Below are 18857 nucleotides of genomic sequence, written 5' to 3'. Positions count from 1 at the left end.
CCTTCTCATATACAAAACTATTTCACATATTAGATATAAAAAAAAAAATATTAAACCCTTACTCTCCACCTTAGAATCAATACTTGCTATTGGCTCCAAGGCAGAGGAGTGGTAAAGGCTAGGCAATGGAGGTTAAGTGACTTGCCCAGGGTCACTCAGCTAGGGAGTGCCCTGAGTTCGAATTTGATCCCAGGACCTCCTATCTCTAGGCCTGGCTGTCAATCCACCGAGCTACCCAGCTGACCCCTATTTCGTATATTTGAAAATAACTGGGGGGCAGCTAGGTTGGCCCAGTGACTTGAGAGCCAGGCCTAGAGATAGGAGGTCCTGGGTTCAAATCAGAATTCAGGGCACTCCCTAGCTGAGTGACCCTGGGCAAGTCATTTAGTTCCCATTGTCTAGCCCTTACTACTCTTCTAATAAACCAATACAAAGTATTGATTCTAAGGTGAGGGTTTAAAAAAATAATGAGTCCATGCTATGACTTTTCTTTAGGATAAATGTCCCCAGTTCCTTCAATAGAATATCACATGGCATGATCTTTTTTGAGTTCCTTCACCATCTTCCAAATGTTTCTGGTTTATTAATATTATTCAACATACAGGACTGAACCCAGTTCTCCAGGAGAAGTCGGGTTAGGGAAAAAAAAATACCAAGGCAGCAGATCACTTCTCATTTAGTCTGGAAAAAATGCTGAGCCTGGAATCTGAGTTCAAATATTTACTAAGAATAGAACTTTATGTACTAAGCTATAGGAAAAAAGAAGAGGAATACAGAAGGGCGCCCCTTTGGGGTTTAATTAGCAAAGATACTGCAATGGTTTGTCATTTCCTACTCCAATTCATTATACAGCTAAGAAACTGAGGCAAATGGGGTTAAGTGACTTGCCCAGGGTCACACTGCTAGACAGTGTTTTAAGCCAGCTTTGAACTCAAGAAGAGGCGTCTTCCTGACTTGAGGTCCAGTACCCTATCCATTGTGCTACCCAGCTGCCTTACAATTGCAGGGCAAATTATTCTTGGCTGCTGGCCTATATATTTTGCCTTTTAGAATATCTTATTTCAAGACCTCCTCTCTTTAAAGCCTCTTATTCAGGAAATCATCTTGGCTGGAAGTCTCCTTAGATTTGTTTCAACTGGGAAAGATGTTTCTGGTGTCATGTCATGGTGCCCTATTTATTGAAATTTGCCAGCAATTTAAATGAAGTGGGTAAATTATACAATTCATCTCTTAGCACAGGCAGATTTTGGCTGGATAAGAAAAGGAAAAAAAAAAAAAGAAAAATGGTGTGGAATGTCTCATTCAATTACAAGTTCCCCCACCTGCTGGGGTTTTCTTGCCCATGACAGATGACTGTTAGAGATGGAGGGAAGGTTTTAGCTTAGGTACAATGATCCTCTGAAATCCTTTTCCATTCTGAGATTGCGTTATTCTCTCTCAGTTCATTTTATTCTCTGCCCTTATTATAGAATTAGGGAATTTGCCACAAAAGCATTCACCAAAAGGGGATATTCCCAGGTGATTGGATTAAATTTAGTCGGAGAGGAACAAATACACAGTTCTTAGTGAGGGGAGTGTGCCTTGGAAATTCAGCCTCAGTTCACTTCTTTGATGTGCTTCGTGGCCAAGATTTTGGAGTTGTATCCTGTGATAATACAGACACATCCCATATCCTGCCTTTCCCAAAGACCACATTTATATGAAACAAAGAGGTGAAGGAGAACAATCCAGAGCCCAAGCTGAGCAAGTTCTCGGGAGCAGTCACTGGCTAGTCTCTTCCTTTTGCTGTCATTGACCTCCCAAAAGATGGGCGATTTGACAAATGCATGCTAACATTAAATGCTTTGCAAATTTAGCTGAATTTTTTTTCTTCCCTGGCAGGTAGAAACGAAGCCTCTGAAGTTTATCATCATGCTCATCCTTATCTAAATTGCTTCATTATATTCTTGTTGCCAATAGAAACAAGCATATAGTAACATCACCCATGAGAATTTCCAAAAGAACAATAGGTAGCATATGTATAGTGCTTTATGGTTAATAAAGAGCTTTACATCTATTATCTCAGTTGATCCTCACTGCAAGTCTTGGAAGTGGGTGGTATCACTATTCACATTTGACAGATAAGGAAACCGAGGCAAACAGGTTAAATACTTGTCCAGAGTTACACAGCTGTTAAGGGAGGCTGGATTTTAAATCAATACTTGCTGGCTCCAGGTCCAACAGGTCCAACAGCTTTTTCTTAGAACATCTCTCAAGCATTAATTTTCAATCTTGTAAGAAAAAATACTTTCAATTCCATCAGGAAGAGTTAAGGAAATATTTTAAAGAATTTGTAAGTTGCTATTTTTAAAAAAAAATCACGTGCATAATACATCTCTTAATTTTTTGCCACAACTACAAATTTATTAATTCAATAAACTACTAAGAAATGTTATGTTTCACTTTCCATACCTCGGACATACATATAAAAACAAAGAGGAACTTAAAGTTTCGAAGAAATTTAAAAACTTAATATTTAGGACTGGTAATGTAAATTGTAAAGTGCTTCAGTCCTTTAATGATAAGTGCTTTCTCCTTCATCTAAGGAGACGGCAAAGACTGCCTTAGAAACAGTAACAAGGAAATCCTGGTCTTCTGGGATTAGCCAAAATATGTAGAGAAAAGAATTCATTGTTTCCTAAATTTTTCTTTCACTAGGAAAAGAATGATTTGCCAAAAAAGAAAAAAATGCGAGACATAACTCCTTTATACATTTTCAATGAGAATGGCTCTAATTTTCCATTCGTTTTACCCATTCCCTCCCCCACAAAAAAGGAAAAAAGGAATACTCATTTTCTTTGACACAAATACCAGGGGAAAATAGTGTTTTATATAAAACTAAGGGATGTAAAGACAGGAGTCTTTTGAATAAGACAGGCGATCTGGTGATTTAAGTTCCTCTGCAGAGGTCCAACCTTATGGCAGATGGTGATGTTGAGAATGGTCTTGAGGCAGGATGTATAGCGAGGAAGGCCATGAAGAGAAGTCAGTGGCCAGAGTAACTTACAATGCTAGGGAGGCTCTGGGCTTAGGAAGGTGGCCACTAATAGTACATTTCTTCTAAAGAGGTCAACACAATTTCACACATTATCTCATTTAGCTCTTCACTATTATGGTCCCTATTATGGTACCTCAAGAAACTATTCTTGAAATATGAGGTAGTAAGGCCCAAGCTTTGGCATGTTGCTAAGTTCTACTGAGGTAGAAAGAGTTTAGATTCAAGTCTGATGGGTCTATCATTGGAGGACCAACCTAGATTAATTTTTCAGAGGCCAACTGACCAAGTGGCTACAGAATAATTAAATGTGAGGCCCCTAGCAATTCTTGAAAACCATCTATTAAATTTTGAAGGAGTTATGCACTAGATTGGTGGAATAAGTTTTATAAGTAAAACTACAGGGCTTTTAAAATTCTGAACAGTCACATGAATTCATAGGGGAGTACTAGGTAGAACTAAGGGCAAAACAAAAGGATTTGGTTGAACATAATTCTATTAATGTATTCATCAGGCATTCCAGAAAGCGTAATCCACAGAGAGCATCCACATTTTATAGAAGGGGAAGCCATGGCTTAGAGAGAATCACCGTCTTTCCCAAGGCCAGAGAGTGAGTCAATGAAAGCTCAAATTCTTAGATCTCTTGTCTCACAGCTCAGTGACCAACCTAATTTTTAGCTATCCTGGTTCTAAACAGTGAGTTGTCTAATTGACGATTTTCACAAAGCAAACCATCAAATATGCACATCTTTACATCATTATGTTGTTTGTCAGGGTTGTTTGCCTTCCTTTGTTCAGTGCCCATGTTCGCCCCTACAATGTAAGGAGTGTGAAGGGCAGCTGTCTATCTCTAGGATGGGATCATGATTGGATGGGTGGATCATGATCCACCCTACTCAGTCCTAACAGGATTGAGGAAGGGCTGCAGCATAGATCAAAATTTAATTATTCCAATCTCTACCCTACTCAGGTTAACAGTACCTAGAGCAGACTGAAAAGCCTGGAATAGACCAGATGTCTGCTCCAAATCTGGCATCACTATCTTGCCAGAGGAAGTATCATCATTCTTAATCTCAACCCCAGTTCATCTAAAATGGTTAGGTGAATAGGCTGCTTTTAAGCCAATCAGGAGCCTTGGGCAGGGGTAACCCTGTCTCCCTGGGGCTTGCTGGAATTTAAAATAAGTCCTTGGCCAGAATTAGACCATCCAGAGTCACAGCAGAAGAGATGTAGAGGGGAGGGGAAGGAGGAAAGGAAGACAGAGAGAAGACAGGGAGCAACAGGAGGTAGAAAGGAAGCTAACCCTGTAGAAATCACAAGGGAGAGAGAGAGAGAGTAAGGAGAGGGATATGGGAATGGGAGAAGACAAAGAGAGAGGAAGGAGTGAGAAAAGGGAGAGGGAGGAAACAGGAGGGAGGAAGAAGTAGGAAGAAAAGGGGATGGGGAGAAAAATCAGCTTTCACTGAATGGTAAAAGTCAATTTTAATTAAGCCAACATTCTACAGTATCCAAAAGACTGAATGTCATGTGGAATCTTTCATACAACAGTAATATGTTTCATCTACAGTCTTTGAAATAACTATTAAGCTTTGATTTAGTGGAAACTGTTTACAAGCAATTTTTTTCTACCACAAAATTAAATTAAAATGAAAACAGAATGAATAGTGTTATATAATAGTATGATTATCCCGAATGATTTATGTTTTATCAGTGATGCTTCAAAATTGTATCTTGCTTTCTTCAGTTTTTTACACATGATTTGAAACTATAAAAAAAGAGTTACATCATAAATACATAAGATTTACACAAAGCACCATAAGAAAAATCTAACATTAAATGTCACTGCATTAAAGAATCAAGAGTAGCCACAATGAGTTTAAATACTGAATTTATAAGGTATTGCAATACAAATATGCAGTAGCATGTCTGCTCAACATTAGTATAAAAAGATTGCATTTCCATGAAAAAGCTGTATAACATAAATAGCATTCAACACTTCTAGCCAATTCAAAAATGGCAAAGCTGCATGATTCACACACATTAGTAACCTCCAAACTTTCTTTAGAGTAAGCAAGCCTATTAGGAGAAAGCTTAGTTTATGTATTTCACATGCTGGTAATTATTAATGATATTAATGATATTAACAGAGAAGCACTTTTCCCAAAGATCTCCTATTGCTTAGTCCCAATCCAACATGTAATAATACTTCGTATATTGAATATGTTGATTCATTGAATAAGTTAATTTTACATTCCAACTTTTCAAAATAAGTTGTGGTTTTCTCAAGTGAATCAAAACACATGAATGAGGTAAACAAAATGTAACAATAAAATAATGTTTTCTGTTGGCACAGAAGATAGAGGCAAATATTTTTGAAGACCTTGGCAATGTGGCGTATAGAATAAACTACTTATGTATAATACTGGCAGAAATAACACTTCAACATTATACTGAGATGAAGGATGCCAAAAAGAAACAAAATATTAATTTTAGAATGAAGCACCAACCTACATCTTTTCCCTCTCTACCCTGATTTGCCCTCTTATGATACAATCATTCATCCAACAAATCATACACTTAGCCTCTCTTCAGCCTTTCCTCTCTTCTTCTAACTCTTCAAATAACTCTTCCCCCCACCCCAATCACTTATGACAGTATGTTTTCTCTACTACTCAGTCATAAAATGTCAGATGATTAACACTGACTTTGGAACACAAAACAATCACACCTGCCCCACCTTGCAATTAAGTGGTAGGTTGGAGTATATGCAATTTTGCACAACAAATACAGAAATCCTAGAGAAAGCAACAGTTTCTTTGCTAGCAAGTAATTCGGAACTGTCCTTTGAAAGCCAACCCTGTAGAAACTACAAATAGCTAATATAACATTTATTTTTTATTTCTTTATATAATTTTAATGACCTACAAAAAAAAAAGATGGTGATCAAATGAACTGAAACTAAACAAAGACTGCACTTCAAGGTTACTATGAGGGAATGATACCCACTCTCTAATCTTTCTTTAAAGCTTGAAGTGAGGGTGGGAAAAGAAAGGCTTAGTTCATTGTTTCACGTAAAAAAATAGGGAGAAGTAGTTCATTCATAAATCCACATTTAAGCTATGAAGTTTAAAGCAATAAGGTAGAAAGACAGTTTGGAGATTTTCCAAGAAGTATTTGTTTTTTCCTGCCATCACTTTAAAGGACTGTATTCCCCACTCCAAAAACACCCTATCACTTACTTATCATACAAAATTACATTTTATGTAATCACTACTTAATAAATAGTGACTCCTTATTTTATTATGGGTCAAATACGTGATTATTTTGTAACTTTAAAAATGAAAAAGGCCAGTTTACATAGATATGTAAATAGTTTTTAAAATTAGGATCACAGAATTTAGAGCTGAAAAAGGCCTTGCTTGAAATGAATGGAAAGCATTTAATAGGCACTTACTACATACTACACATTTATGCTAGGTTAAGCACTAGGGTTACAAACAGAAAATGAAGCGAGTCCTTTTCTCAAGGAGACTGCACTGTGTTGGCTCCTGTGGCTCTCCGTGGAGGGGTTGGAGTCTCCTAGAGCCTCTATTTTAAGAGGAGAGCCCACGCGTCTCTCATATGCATCTCCTCTAGACCTCTAAGGCTGGTACCTTCTTCCTTCTCCACTTTTTATCTTGTTTGTTTCCTTTCCCCAGTTAGAATGCAAACTCCCCTTCCACAGGGTATTTCTATTTCCAGCTCTTGCATAATGCCTGGCAGACAGGAAGCACTTTTGAAAATTGCTTGTTGATTTGCTGTTGTTGAACTACAACATGTGTAGGAGAGTTCAGCTATAGGACAGAGGTCCCAGGCATGCAGCTGCAAGGCAGGCTGCACTGAATGCGAGTTCTGAGGACTCATCAAGGTGTTTCCCTAAAGGAGCATCTCACTACTAGGAATGGCTCTCAGGGCAAGTGGAAGGAGGTTCTGGGCTCCCTCTAGCAATGATATGGGTGAGGATTCAGTATCTAACCAGAAAGATTAGAAGGCTTGGGGTGGGAGTCAGTAAGGGGAAGAGAAGATAATTGTGGCTACGTATTAGTTTTTGCCGAGTACAAACCCATTCATTTTACAGATAGGGGAAAAAAAACAGATTCAGAGAACTTATAAGTGATTTGTCTAAAAATATACAGATTGTAGGTGAGAGAAGCTGCATTTGAACCTAGAATCCAAATTCAAGACTTTTTTGCCTTTTGAGAAATTCAGTTTTTTTTAACATGTTGATTTTTTTCTTTTCCTTTTTCAAGTAAAAATGATAATATATTGATTTTTTCCCTTGATTAGATTTTGGTTAATTTGTATAAAAGGAATTACTCAACTAGGCTTAAAAGCAGATGTAATTCCTGGCCAACTAAACCAAATCATCTTGACATCATCTCAGACAAGCTTGTTTTATAGACAAAACTTAGAAATCTGTGGATCCAACCACAGTTTCATATTTATTGTACTAGAAATAACTACATTAATGTACCATCCTTACAAGTACTTCAAAAAAGGGTCTTCTACAATGCAGTCATTTTTGAGCAAATTAATATAATACTTTAACGTATGGATGAGAAATAACATCTCCTCAAAAACAATATGCAACAACTAGATACATCCACATGATTCTTAACCATTATGTGAATAATTATCTCTCTATTCTGCATTTACCAATTTAAATAATGAATCAAACCATAATTTCAATTATTCCTCAACAAGTAGAATCAAAACCACTAAAAACGACACTACCTATCTTAAATGGTCCGAAAATTAATAAATAATGGTGTATATAACTTTAGTTTTTTTTAAGTGGTAGACTCATTTTTTCCTCAGGATTTCTATTACAAAAAAAAAAAAAGGAAGGACAATAGCACATCTCCTGGCCCATTAAGAAAAATTAATATTTTAAAATTAGGGCTTAATTCTTAAAAATTTTGCCATACTCTCTTCTGAACTGTTCTAACTCCCTTTCCCTCGATTTTATTTTGGTATTTACAGACAAAGAAAATTCAGTTTCCTTTTTAAATAAATAACTGCAATTTTGGATACAAGCTGGTACTATCCTCAAGGTTAAAAAAAAAAAGCAAAGTGGTTTTAGTAGGGATTATAGGGAACCAGATTTCTACTAATTAATATTTCCTACTCAGTTACCCAAGATAAGAATGGGTTACCATGCAAAGTATGGAGCTCCCATTGCTAGATGTATTCAAATAGAAGAAGTTGGATGACCATCCCTGAGGTGTGTACAATTGGGATTCTTTTGCTACACTGGGCGGGAGGCTCACTTCTCTCTTCCAGCTAAATTTTTTATGATTCTTTTATTTCATTTTCAAGACTCCTATTTGCATCCCACACTCTACTAGGAGACTTTAGTCTGCTTTAAACATTTAGCACAGAGCATCAGCAAGAGCAAGTAATGATCAGAAACCTCTCTGGATCTCAAGCACCTCATTGGCAAAGTGAGGATGTTGGACCAAAAGACTACAGCTTTCTTCATGTTTTAAATTCTATGATGCTGTATCTATGTCTCCATTCTGCCTTTTTAAGGATGATGGCCAGGTTAAAGAGGAGAAAGCTTTGATGGTTCTTAAATTATGTATTTTATATGCATTTTTAATTCTGAGAGAGTAAATATTAGACCATTCTACTAAAAATTAATTTCATTTATCATCATATAAATATTTTTAAACTATACTATTATAGATAGAGTAAAAAGGGACCTGGAAATTATCTACTCTGTCCTTTCATCTTATATACTGAAGACCCTAAGGCCCATATATAGATAATGTAAATTGCCAAAGGTCACATGGGTAGTATGTAGAAAACCCAGAATTCAAATACATGGCTCTTTCTATAGACCAAATTTATTTCATATCATTAGAAGGCTCACTAATATTGGATACATGTAGTGATTATGAAAATGGCATCTCTTTTAGGGAAAGATAAACAGCAGTCCTGCCAGAAAAAAATAGGGGATGAATGAAGGTCCGACAGTTTTGTGATTTCCTGAAGTCCTTAAGGCTATAACTATCTTAAGCTTCAAAGTGTACCTTTCTCTAGGTTTTAAATAACTAGGGAATAGGGATCAAGTCTCTTTCTTAGGATATATTAAGTACCTAATACAACATTAACATTAGATATAACTGATCATCAAGATCAATTAATATGAATCAAGCTCCCACTGGTTCCAAGGGATAGGTGGATTTTCCCAAAAAAGAAGTAAACCTTTGATACATATACTCTGATGCTTGGTAAATGTTTGCTATCTAGAATACAAAGATTAGTCACATAAACATGGATACACACCATTTAACTATCTTAAATCCTCTTTAAGATGTATGGAAGCCACTAAAATGTGTTTCTTATTCCTTTGAAAGAGTTTGTTTCTATAGCTACTCTGTACCAGCAAAACTATGAAATAAACACCCTAAACCATGGGATAGCACAGGCTTAAAATAAAGCCTGTAACTTCTTGGAATAAATTCTTAAAAAACAAACAAACATCTTTCCACCACTACCTTTCTCCCCATACCCTGCCCCTGAGGAAGGGGGATACTAAATATAACAACAATACATGACTAACTTTAAAAGATGTAAACTAATCCCAGGATCAGACAATTTATTTTTAAATAAAACCAGTTTTGTGCAAGTTCTGTAATACTTGCTTTCAACCATAAGAGGGCAGGGATTCTCAGAATTCCACACTAATTTCCTTGTTCTCAACTCGCCCAATGAAAATGTAATCTGAATAACCAGATGCATAATCAAATTCATTTTTAAAGGTGACAAGATAATTTCTGGATTTATAAAACCCTGCTCTTTTCCTTGGATACTTACTGAGGTACTGAAAAGAAAAAGGGGAGAGGGAAGAGAGATAGGTGCTACCTTGAGAATCCATGCATGATTAGCTTCTTGATTTTCTCAAATTATTTCTAAAAAATAAATCAAGTATAAAGAAAGTTTTTTTTTAAAGAAACTAACCCCCTGGGTACTTTTAATAACTCAAGTATTGAGAGATTTACAAAGACTCATTTCTTTGCGGGATTAAAGAGAGTTGGGGGTAGGGCAGGTGGGAAGAGAAGAATCCATTTCTCTCATTTCCTGCTCTAGATTTTCACTCATTCTTTCACCGGTCAGTTAGTTCACTAAAAAGGAAACCATAAGTGGTTTTTTAGTTGTTATGATTACTAAAGTAGCTCAGATGGAGCCAGGGAGCTACTCTAGAGATGGAAATAGTACCACATCATACTGCCTTTCTTTGCACATGGCTTGCTTGTATTGGCAAGACTAAGAGGATTTACTGGCTTCAAAAAGAGGACTTCTCAATGAAATATTTGAAATGGAGTGGGGGTTGGGGGAGATGGCATTTTGGCCAAAAAGAGAAAAAAAATTCTTCTCCTGCTAAATGGCCACTTCCTTCTGAATCTCTGAAGGTTACATGTTGTTTTCTGCGTTTGCTTGTCAATATTTCACTGTTTGCGGTCTCTGATGATCTAAGCCCTACAAGTCATCATAAGCTCAGCTGATGTCATGTTAACTTGTCTGCTGCTCCTCTGAATACTCAGGAACTGAAGACCGCTGGTGTTGTACACAGCAAGCCCTGTCTAAGGCCAGGCCCTGTTGTCAGGGTGCACTCAGTATATTTTCAAAAGAAACATGGAGAAGGAAAAATGAGAACTAAAAAGGGAAGGATAATAAAGGTGCTTCAGTGAGCCAGTGACGAGAGTTAACCACTGTATCCACAGTTCTCTACTAGGATAACGTCGGGGGCCTCTCAATTTCTATCTCAATAAATAGCTATTGATTGACTATATTGTCTGAGGTTTTCCATGAGGATGAAAAAAAAAACTGCTCCAGACCAAATAAGGAAGTGAGACTTCTGCGCCAGTTCTTAGGGCACATTTTGTAATTTGCTGATACATGAAGTCAAGGATGCTTTCACCTCATGTGGCCTGGAACAGTGTTTCGGGGGGAGGCTAAAAGAAGGGATGGCCACCTATTGCAACCAGAACATCCTTCCCCACAAATTTTCAAATCGCAAATCTCCAATCAGAATAATAGGTGTTGTTTTTTATTGTGATTGTCATGCCTAAAAGATTCTCCTTACTATATGAGGGTTACTGCCTTTTAGGATTAGAGGTTCGCTACGTATATGCTTTTAAGAGAGAAGCTGGCTCATGCAGGACAGATTAAGAATTTGGCTTCCACTGCAGACCAGAAGGGCAAGTGACACATTTCTTTGGTCCCGTTTGCTGGAAGTATCTTTACAAAAAACTACTGTTTAGTCATCAGCACCATGACTTTTGCGCTGCCTCACTGAACTTTCAGCCTCTTTATCAATGAGCTGTTGCTCTTCAGTATTCTCTCCAACATCTTCAGTGCTTGGTGCTTCATCAGCTGCAGAGTCCTCCTCTTCTGTGGTCTCATCATTTGAGTTACTTTTTTCCTCTTCCTTTTCTGAAAAGTCTTCCTTATCATCTCCCTCTGAAATGTCTTCTTTATCCTCTTCATCTGAAAGTTCTTTCTTTTCTTCTGAATTTCCTAGATCTTCAACTGCAGGAGCTGCCCTCTCCTTTTCAATTGGTTCTATAAGGAAAAAAAGAAGTAAAAATAGCTTCTACAAATGTACAATAATTAGAAACAATAAAAATGAGACTAATCAGGTTTTTATAAAATAATTCTGGAGGGATATTTGTATATTAAGCAGCTTGTTTATTAACCATCTGGTCTCAGATACTAGCTGTGTGACATGGGCAACTCACTTAACCTCCATTTGCTTAATTTTTCCCCTCTGCGAAATGGGGATAATAGCACCTATCTGGTAGGGTAGTTTTGAAGACTTAAATGAGATATTATTTGTAAATTGCTTCATACAATGTCTGGTAAACAGTAGGTAGGCACTACATAATTTTAATTACTAACATCATCTATGTGAAGGTGATAACCGAACCCATGAGAATAGGCAAAGCCTCTAAGGAAAAGAGTGTAATAAGGAAAGATAAGGGGTCCCAGGATATTTGCCTTGGTTGGCCAAAAGAAAGCTTAACTAATACAGGAATGGTCAGCCAGGCAGAAGGAAAACCAGGATCAAATAGCATATTAGAAGATAAATGAGAAGAAAGTATACAGGAAGAGGGCTAGGCAATGTTTTTGCATGCATGATGCTTGCAAAAGATGCTTGCATGAGAGGTTAAGGATGATGAGGGCTGAAAAAGTCTTTAGATTTAGCAATTTGAAGATCATTGGTGATTTATGAAGAGTCTACAGTTCAGTAGGGTCCTGGCGTCACAAAGCCAAAATGCAAGCTGTTCAAGTGTATGAGGAGTGAATGAGTGGTGGAAGAGTGCATTCTGACTAGGTGATCAGCAGTGAAAAGGAGGAGGAATCTAGGATGTTAGCTCCAAGGATGGGCAAGGTCAAAGAATTTATTTTTCTTTTAACGGCTAGGATAAACCTTAGCACATTTATAAGTGATGGGGGAAGATCCCCTGGATAAGGAGAGAATGAAGATGAGAGAGAAAGAGAGAGTTGTAAATGAGGCAAGCTCCTAAAGGAGACAAGAGTAGATGTGATCAAGAATACAAGTGAGGGCTATAGTCTTGGCAAAAAGATCCTCCTCTTCTCCTGACACTAGAGCACAAAGAGAAGAGTGAAGAAGGACATTAAGTGTGGAGGACTGGTTAGAGACCAAAAATGGATGTTTTTAATTTCTTACAGAAAGTTAGAGGTGAGCTTATCTGTTAAGAAGAGCAGGGAGATGCAGGAAGAGTTAAGGGCTTGATCATTATGATATAAAGGAAAGTGAGTTTAAAGGAAAGATCTAAGCAGAATGATAGTTGATATCAGAAATCACATGTGGGATTGGGGGGAAAAGAAGGAGATGAAAGCAGAATCACAGAAGGCTAATTCATGGAAGGGGGGATACTTAAGTGGGCATTGAAGGGAGAGGTTCCAATCAATGCACATTAGGCAGGAAGAGAGTCTACTCCAGGCTTAAAAAATAGTGTGAGACATGGAACTAGGAGAGCATAGACAGAAAACAAGTAATGGAAAATATTACAATTTGTCCAGGACATAGACTAGAAGCAAAATGGCCTAATATAAAACTGGTAAGATAGCTTGCAACCAGTCTCTAGAGAGTCTTCAAAACTAGGCTACGGAGTTCAAATTTTATTCAGCCAGGGAGCACTGAAAGTTTTGGGATAGTCATAATTATCAAAGGAACATCAAGGGTAGAAATTCTTAGATTCCTCAACAAGCTGTATCAAAAGTGTTAAAAAATATGACTTAGATAGCATTAGAGTCACAGAGTCCTAGATTTAAGTCTTGCTTCTGACCATATGAGCAAGTAATTCAGTCTTTTTGGGTGCCAGGCAAGAATATAAATCCCAAAAGAGTTCCTCATTGGCACCAATGCAGATAGTTTTTATACTGGTGATTTCTGATGTGAATCATAGGTCTGTATATAAAAAGATATTAGTATACATTTTTAAGTTCCGTTCTAATTATTATGTTGCTCTCTGTTTCACAAAACAGGAATATGCAAACAAAACATGAAATTTGCTTATTGACATATGTTTGTTATAAGAAAAATGGAAAACAATCTAGAATGGAATGGGTGTTGAAATTTTGGAAATTAGAGGGACAATGTCCTCCAAATATAGTTAAATCTTAAGAGAAAATATGTAAAGGCATTCTTTGCTCATGGTATTTTTTTCTTCTTTGAAATATATCCAGCATACAGGTGAATATATTGGTTGATTCAATCAACTACATTTAAGAATCCAAACAGAAGTCTTCATAATAATAATAAATGGTACCATACCATTCCAAAGACATGAGGTCATAATGCTTACCAGCAAACTGATCTTTTCCATCTTTTGGTTTAGGTGGACAAAGGCAATCTGCAAGTAAAACCAATATCTGAGGGGGGAAAAAAACAGAAAAGATACAATTTAGGGTATAAAAAATGTAGCATTTAATACCCAAATTAGTCATATTATATATTGCTTCTAAAAACATATTTCTAAATAAATGATCAGCAGTGATTAATGGTAAGAATATTTAAATATTTTAACAGCCTCTTAGCTTCCCTGTCTCCAATCTCTTCCTTCTCTAATAAATTATGTTCTATGCATGACTGCTCAAGTAATCTTTCTAAAATACTACTCAGACCATTAATCTGTTTAAATCCTTTCATTGGCTCCCTCATCATCAATAAAACCAAGTGAGAATTCCTCTCCACAACCTGGTTCCAACCTCTCTTTTCAGGCCTATTTCACATGCATCGCCTTCTCCTATTCTGTGGCCTCACCAAACTGCTACCCATTACCCTTTCTTGTCCTACCCTCTTGCATTGGTGCCTTTGTGCAAATGATCTTGAATTTTTAGAATAGACCCTTCTACACCTTTGATTGTTGAACTTCCCCTTCTTCAAGGCCCAATTCAACAGCAATCTCTTCTTGGAAGACTTTCCTAATCCCCTTTATTGTGAAATGATGTATTCCTCCTCAAATTTCTGATAACATTTGTTTCATAGCTTTCCTTTGCACCAAGTATATTTGATCCAATGTTATGGTTAGGTAATTGTCTCTGATCTCCTTTACTAGAAGGTTCTCTATTGCCTTCCTGAAAAAGTTCAAATTCCTTTATATGATATTCAAGGAATTTCTTCATTTGGTAGCACTGTGTCATTAGTTGAACCAGATTCTTAAGTTTCTTAATGTTTCTGCTTCAGTTCCTTTTCAGAAGCAGTTTGTATTCCCAGGGGATAGAATGCGAGGCCTGACATTAGGAAAATTCATCTTCCTGAGTTCAAATCTGGCCTCAGACACTTAATAGCTGAGTAACCTTGGAAAAGTCACTTGACCCAGCTTGCCTCAGTTTTTCTCATCTGTAAAATGAGTTGGGGAAGGAAATGGCAAACCACTCCAGTCTCTTTGCCAGTAAAACCCCAAATGGGATGACAAAGAGTTAGACGCAATTGAAATTGCTTAATAAAAAATAGAACTAATAATGGCTCTGGGATCTGTTATGAGGATCGAGTGGGTTAATATTTATAAAATGCTTTTTTTTTGGCTAACCTTAAAGAGCTAAATAAACGGTAACTACCATTATTGTTGTTGTTACCTTTTTTATCCTCCTTTCATACTTTATCTCTACACATATTCTATATACCATTCAGGCTAGACTACTTGCCATCTCTCATCAAGTCCTCTTCACTCTTACCTACATCTGTTCTTTTTATCATGCTATCCTCTATGTTTGTAATAGTCTCTCTATCCCTATATTACTTATCTTTTAGAGCCCAACTCAAGTGCCACCTCCTCTAAAAAGCATCACTGAATTCCCCAAATGCAATGAATTTTCACTCAAAGTCATACCTTGTGTGCCTCTCTCTTATGTAATTAACTTATATTCTTTTGTGTTACAGTTGTTGGTAGTTTGCCATATTTCTATAATATATGGTATCCTCTATGAAGTCAGAAACCATATTTTAGCTAAACTTTGCTACTCATCCAACAGTAAAATAAAATTTGCTGAATTGAACTGAAAATGAGTTACTCTGAAATTCAACTCCTATACTTGATCTTTAAAAGCACAAAGACATGATTATGAGCAAACATATATACATAAGAAGTATTTCAATGACTGAAGTTCTCAAAATTTATAACCACCAAATTTCCCACTAAAACTTTTCAGAAATCTTACAATTAGACATTAAAACTTAATTAGAAACAAATGGAGAAAGATAGCTAATGCTACAAACTGAACTGCCTTAATAAATTATCTCTTCTCTCTATAAAAATATCTATGATAAAAAGATAAAATTTATTATTTGCAAATAAACTTGTAATTCTTGGTTCCATTTTTTTCTTTAACTGAATCTTTTGTTACTTAGGGCTCAGCTTACTCTTTGGTCATTTAATTATAACCATAATTCCTGCAAACAGTAAATCTATTTCTTTTTCATCCTTTGTTCCTAGGAAACTAGGGACAAACCTGCCTCAGGGCAGGAGGTAAAAGATAGGAATCTAACACAAAAGTGGGATCATGGCAAATTCCTTGTTCTGTGTGGGGCACTTTATCTGTAAGATAAGGGCATGGAGATGATCCTGGGTTCTTGAAGGTTATGTCAATGGAACATGAGTACCAGAAGATTGTACCATAATGGATTAATTTCAAATAAAATCCCAGTTGCTGATCATTCTTCATTCTGAGTTAGCCTTGCTAAATATTTTGAGGCACATCACAACATGATGAATTCTTTAGCCACTGCAAATTGTGAAACAACAACCACACACACACAAAAATACAAATTGGTCTTCAGACCTACACTATCATTCCCCCTTTATACTTATGGTGATGTTAGCAGAATGGTAGTACAGAGGACAGGAGGTTTTAAGAATCACAGAACTTTCACCAAAGATAAATATGTACTATATTATGTGACATATTTGTCCAATATTGAAAGAACTGACATTCTATAGGAAGCCCTTAATTATATCAATCAACATTCTGCTTATGATTAAAATAAGTCACAATGAACAAGTATTTATTTGTTAAATATCTATTATATGCCAGGCTTCATGTGAGATTCTGGAGATAAAAATACACACAAGTCAGACAGTAATTTTCAGAATTGGTTTTATCATCTATCCAAAAATCATCTCATGGTGTAATTGATCATCTCACATTGCAATGCTCATGATAAGTAACAGAGGAAACCACCATGAAGATGATTTATAGCCTCACATCAATGCTTGTTTCAAATAAGAACAGAAATTCTAAAAAAGACAATTCAATTGAATTCAAGTGCCATCTTTTTAACATCAACATTCTTCTAGTGGTGCTTTATGATTGAAAGTAATAAAAACTTCAATATCTGAAGAATTAAATTTGTGTTACTCTAAAAGACAACAGAGAGGTGGATGGGGGATAGTGTTTGTGGGTATGCTAGAACATATTACCAAATAGATACCATGCAGAAGAAGCAAAAAAAATATTATCTGAGTGACGTATGATAGAAATGATGAGGTCCATAAGGATCAGTGAATTAGGTAAATGATGTAGAGACCCCACATATTCCACTTCTGTATTCACACAATAATGTCAAAAAACTGGGAGGGGGATAACTCACCACCTTGACCAAAACCTATTTGGAGGTCTTATGATATAATATAAATAAGAATTACAATGATTAATGATAATATCAATACCAAACATTTATATAGCACTCTAAGATTCACAAAGTACTTTACGGAGATTCTCATTTTATTCTCATGACAAATTTGAGAGATTGATGCTATAATTATCCCCATTTTATATATGGAAAACTGAGGCATGAAGAGATTAATTGATGGTCCCAGGGTCAGACAGCTAAAAGTAACTGAGGCTGGATTTGAATTCAAGTATTCCTGTCCTTAGGTCCAATAGTCTATCTACTATGTAACGTAGTTGCTCTTCTTGGAAGGACTACTCACATGAAGTAGTTGGACCAAGAAAGTTTCAATGCAAACCTTCTTAAGTAAGTCTGTTTATAAAAGCATGGTTTAGGCTACTGAAACGATCAATTTCAGGGAAATAAGGAGGGAAGGAAGGAAGCAAAGAAGCAAAGAAGGCAGGCAGGCAGGCAGGCAGGAAGGCAGGAAGGAAGGAAGGAAGGAAGGAAGGAAGGAAGGAAGGAAGGAAGGAAGGAAGGAAGGAAGGAAGGAAGGAAGGAAGGAAGGAAACCAGTATAAAATTGAAAATATGGTAGCAGGAGATAAGGTTTTCTCTTTGGTTATTGATATTTTTATATTTTTTACTAAAATGGTAGCCTTTTAACATGGTGAGGAATCCAAATTCTCTACAAATAAAAAAGAGATCTAAAAAAATTATCAGGAAGAACACTGATAAACAAAAAAATAAAAATAGTAGCTATCAGCTCTTTTTATACAGTTCAAGATGGTACCAGAGGACTGCCAAAGACTTGCAGAGATTCTAAGTAAGGACAAACCAGGGCAGGTGGGAGGTATAGCAAACATGCAGTCTAGAATTACAGCAGGAGGCAGGCAGGCAGACCAGCACCCCAGGTAGCTCACCTGAGCTATGGTGGGAGACAGGGCCAGATTACCAAAGAAGCCAAACCCCACTGGCAAAAGATAAAGATTTATAACCAAGAATAACTTATCTAGCAAAATGGAGTATAATCCTCCTGGGAGATGGGGGAGATAGGGTAGAGAAGGGACTTTAACAGTATTGAGGACCATCTTGGACAAAAAAAATAACTTGCAGATGAATTAAATCTTTGAAATATAAACATGAGAGTCTAAATTAAATGAGAGAGAGAAGTATGTTTAGAAGTGAGTATACAATGATGAAATGCATACATTCTTACCGGAGAAGAAAAAACAAATATCCGTCTAAAGATCAGAGGAGCTAAATAAGATAAATAGATGGCATAAAGGGAATATAATAGGGAATAAAGAAAGAGGAAAGGTAGGGAAATTATCTTACATAATAACCCACAAGAGATGAAGTACATACAAACATGAAGAAATGGTTGAAGGAAGTAAACACTGAATGCATCTCACTTTTCTATGAAGTGGAAGGGAAGTTTGAATACAAATAAAAAAAAGAATTTGGAAAAATACATTAAACTCAATAGGAAAATAGGTAGAAACAGGGAAAGGGTAAAAGGAAGTTTAAGAGCAAAGGTGGGTTTGGAAAGAGGACTTTAAACGAAAAAGTAAAAACCTGTGATGGACGGAATAAGAGGAAAAGAAGATGAGCACCAAAGTTGAAAAAGATAATAGAT

General features: G+C 36.5%; 1 protein-coding gene across 1 annotated transcript in view; it reads right to left on the bottom strand.

Annotated features, from left to right (window-relative positions):
- Positions 1-4497: 4497 nt before the first annotated feature.
- The window catches only part of TMX4 (thioredoxin related transmembrane protein 4), a 131847-nt gene continuing 117487 nt past the window's right edge, over positions 4498-18857 (bottom strand). Inside the window, exons 7-8 of the mRNA XM_056813909.1 lie at positions 13915-13981; positions 4498-11644 (exon numbers count right to left, since the gene is read on the bottom strand). Of these exons, the coding sequence (XP_056669887.1) occupies positions 11340-11644; positions 13915-13981 (372 nt within the window). The 3' untranslated portion in view covers positions 4498-11339. The remainder of the gene's footprint in view (positions 11645-13914; positions 13982-18857) is intronic.

The sequence above is a fragment of the Monodelphis domestica genome, chromosome 1 (genome assembly GCF_027887165.1).
Source record: "Monodelphis domestica isolate mMonDom1 chromosome 1, mMonDom1.pri, whole genome shotgun sequence".
NCBI classification, from domain to species: Eukaryota; Metazoa; Chordata; class Mammalia; order Didelphimorphia; family Didelphidae; genus Monodelphis; species Monodelphis domestica.
Note: the sequence above shows the minus strand (reverse complement) of the source record. Positions and strands in the feature narration are given on the sequence as shown.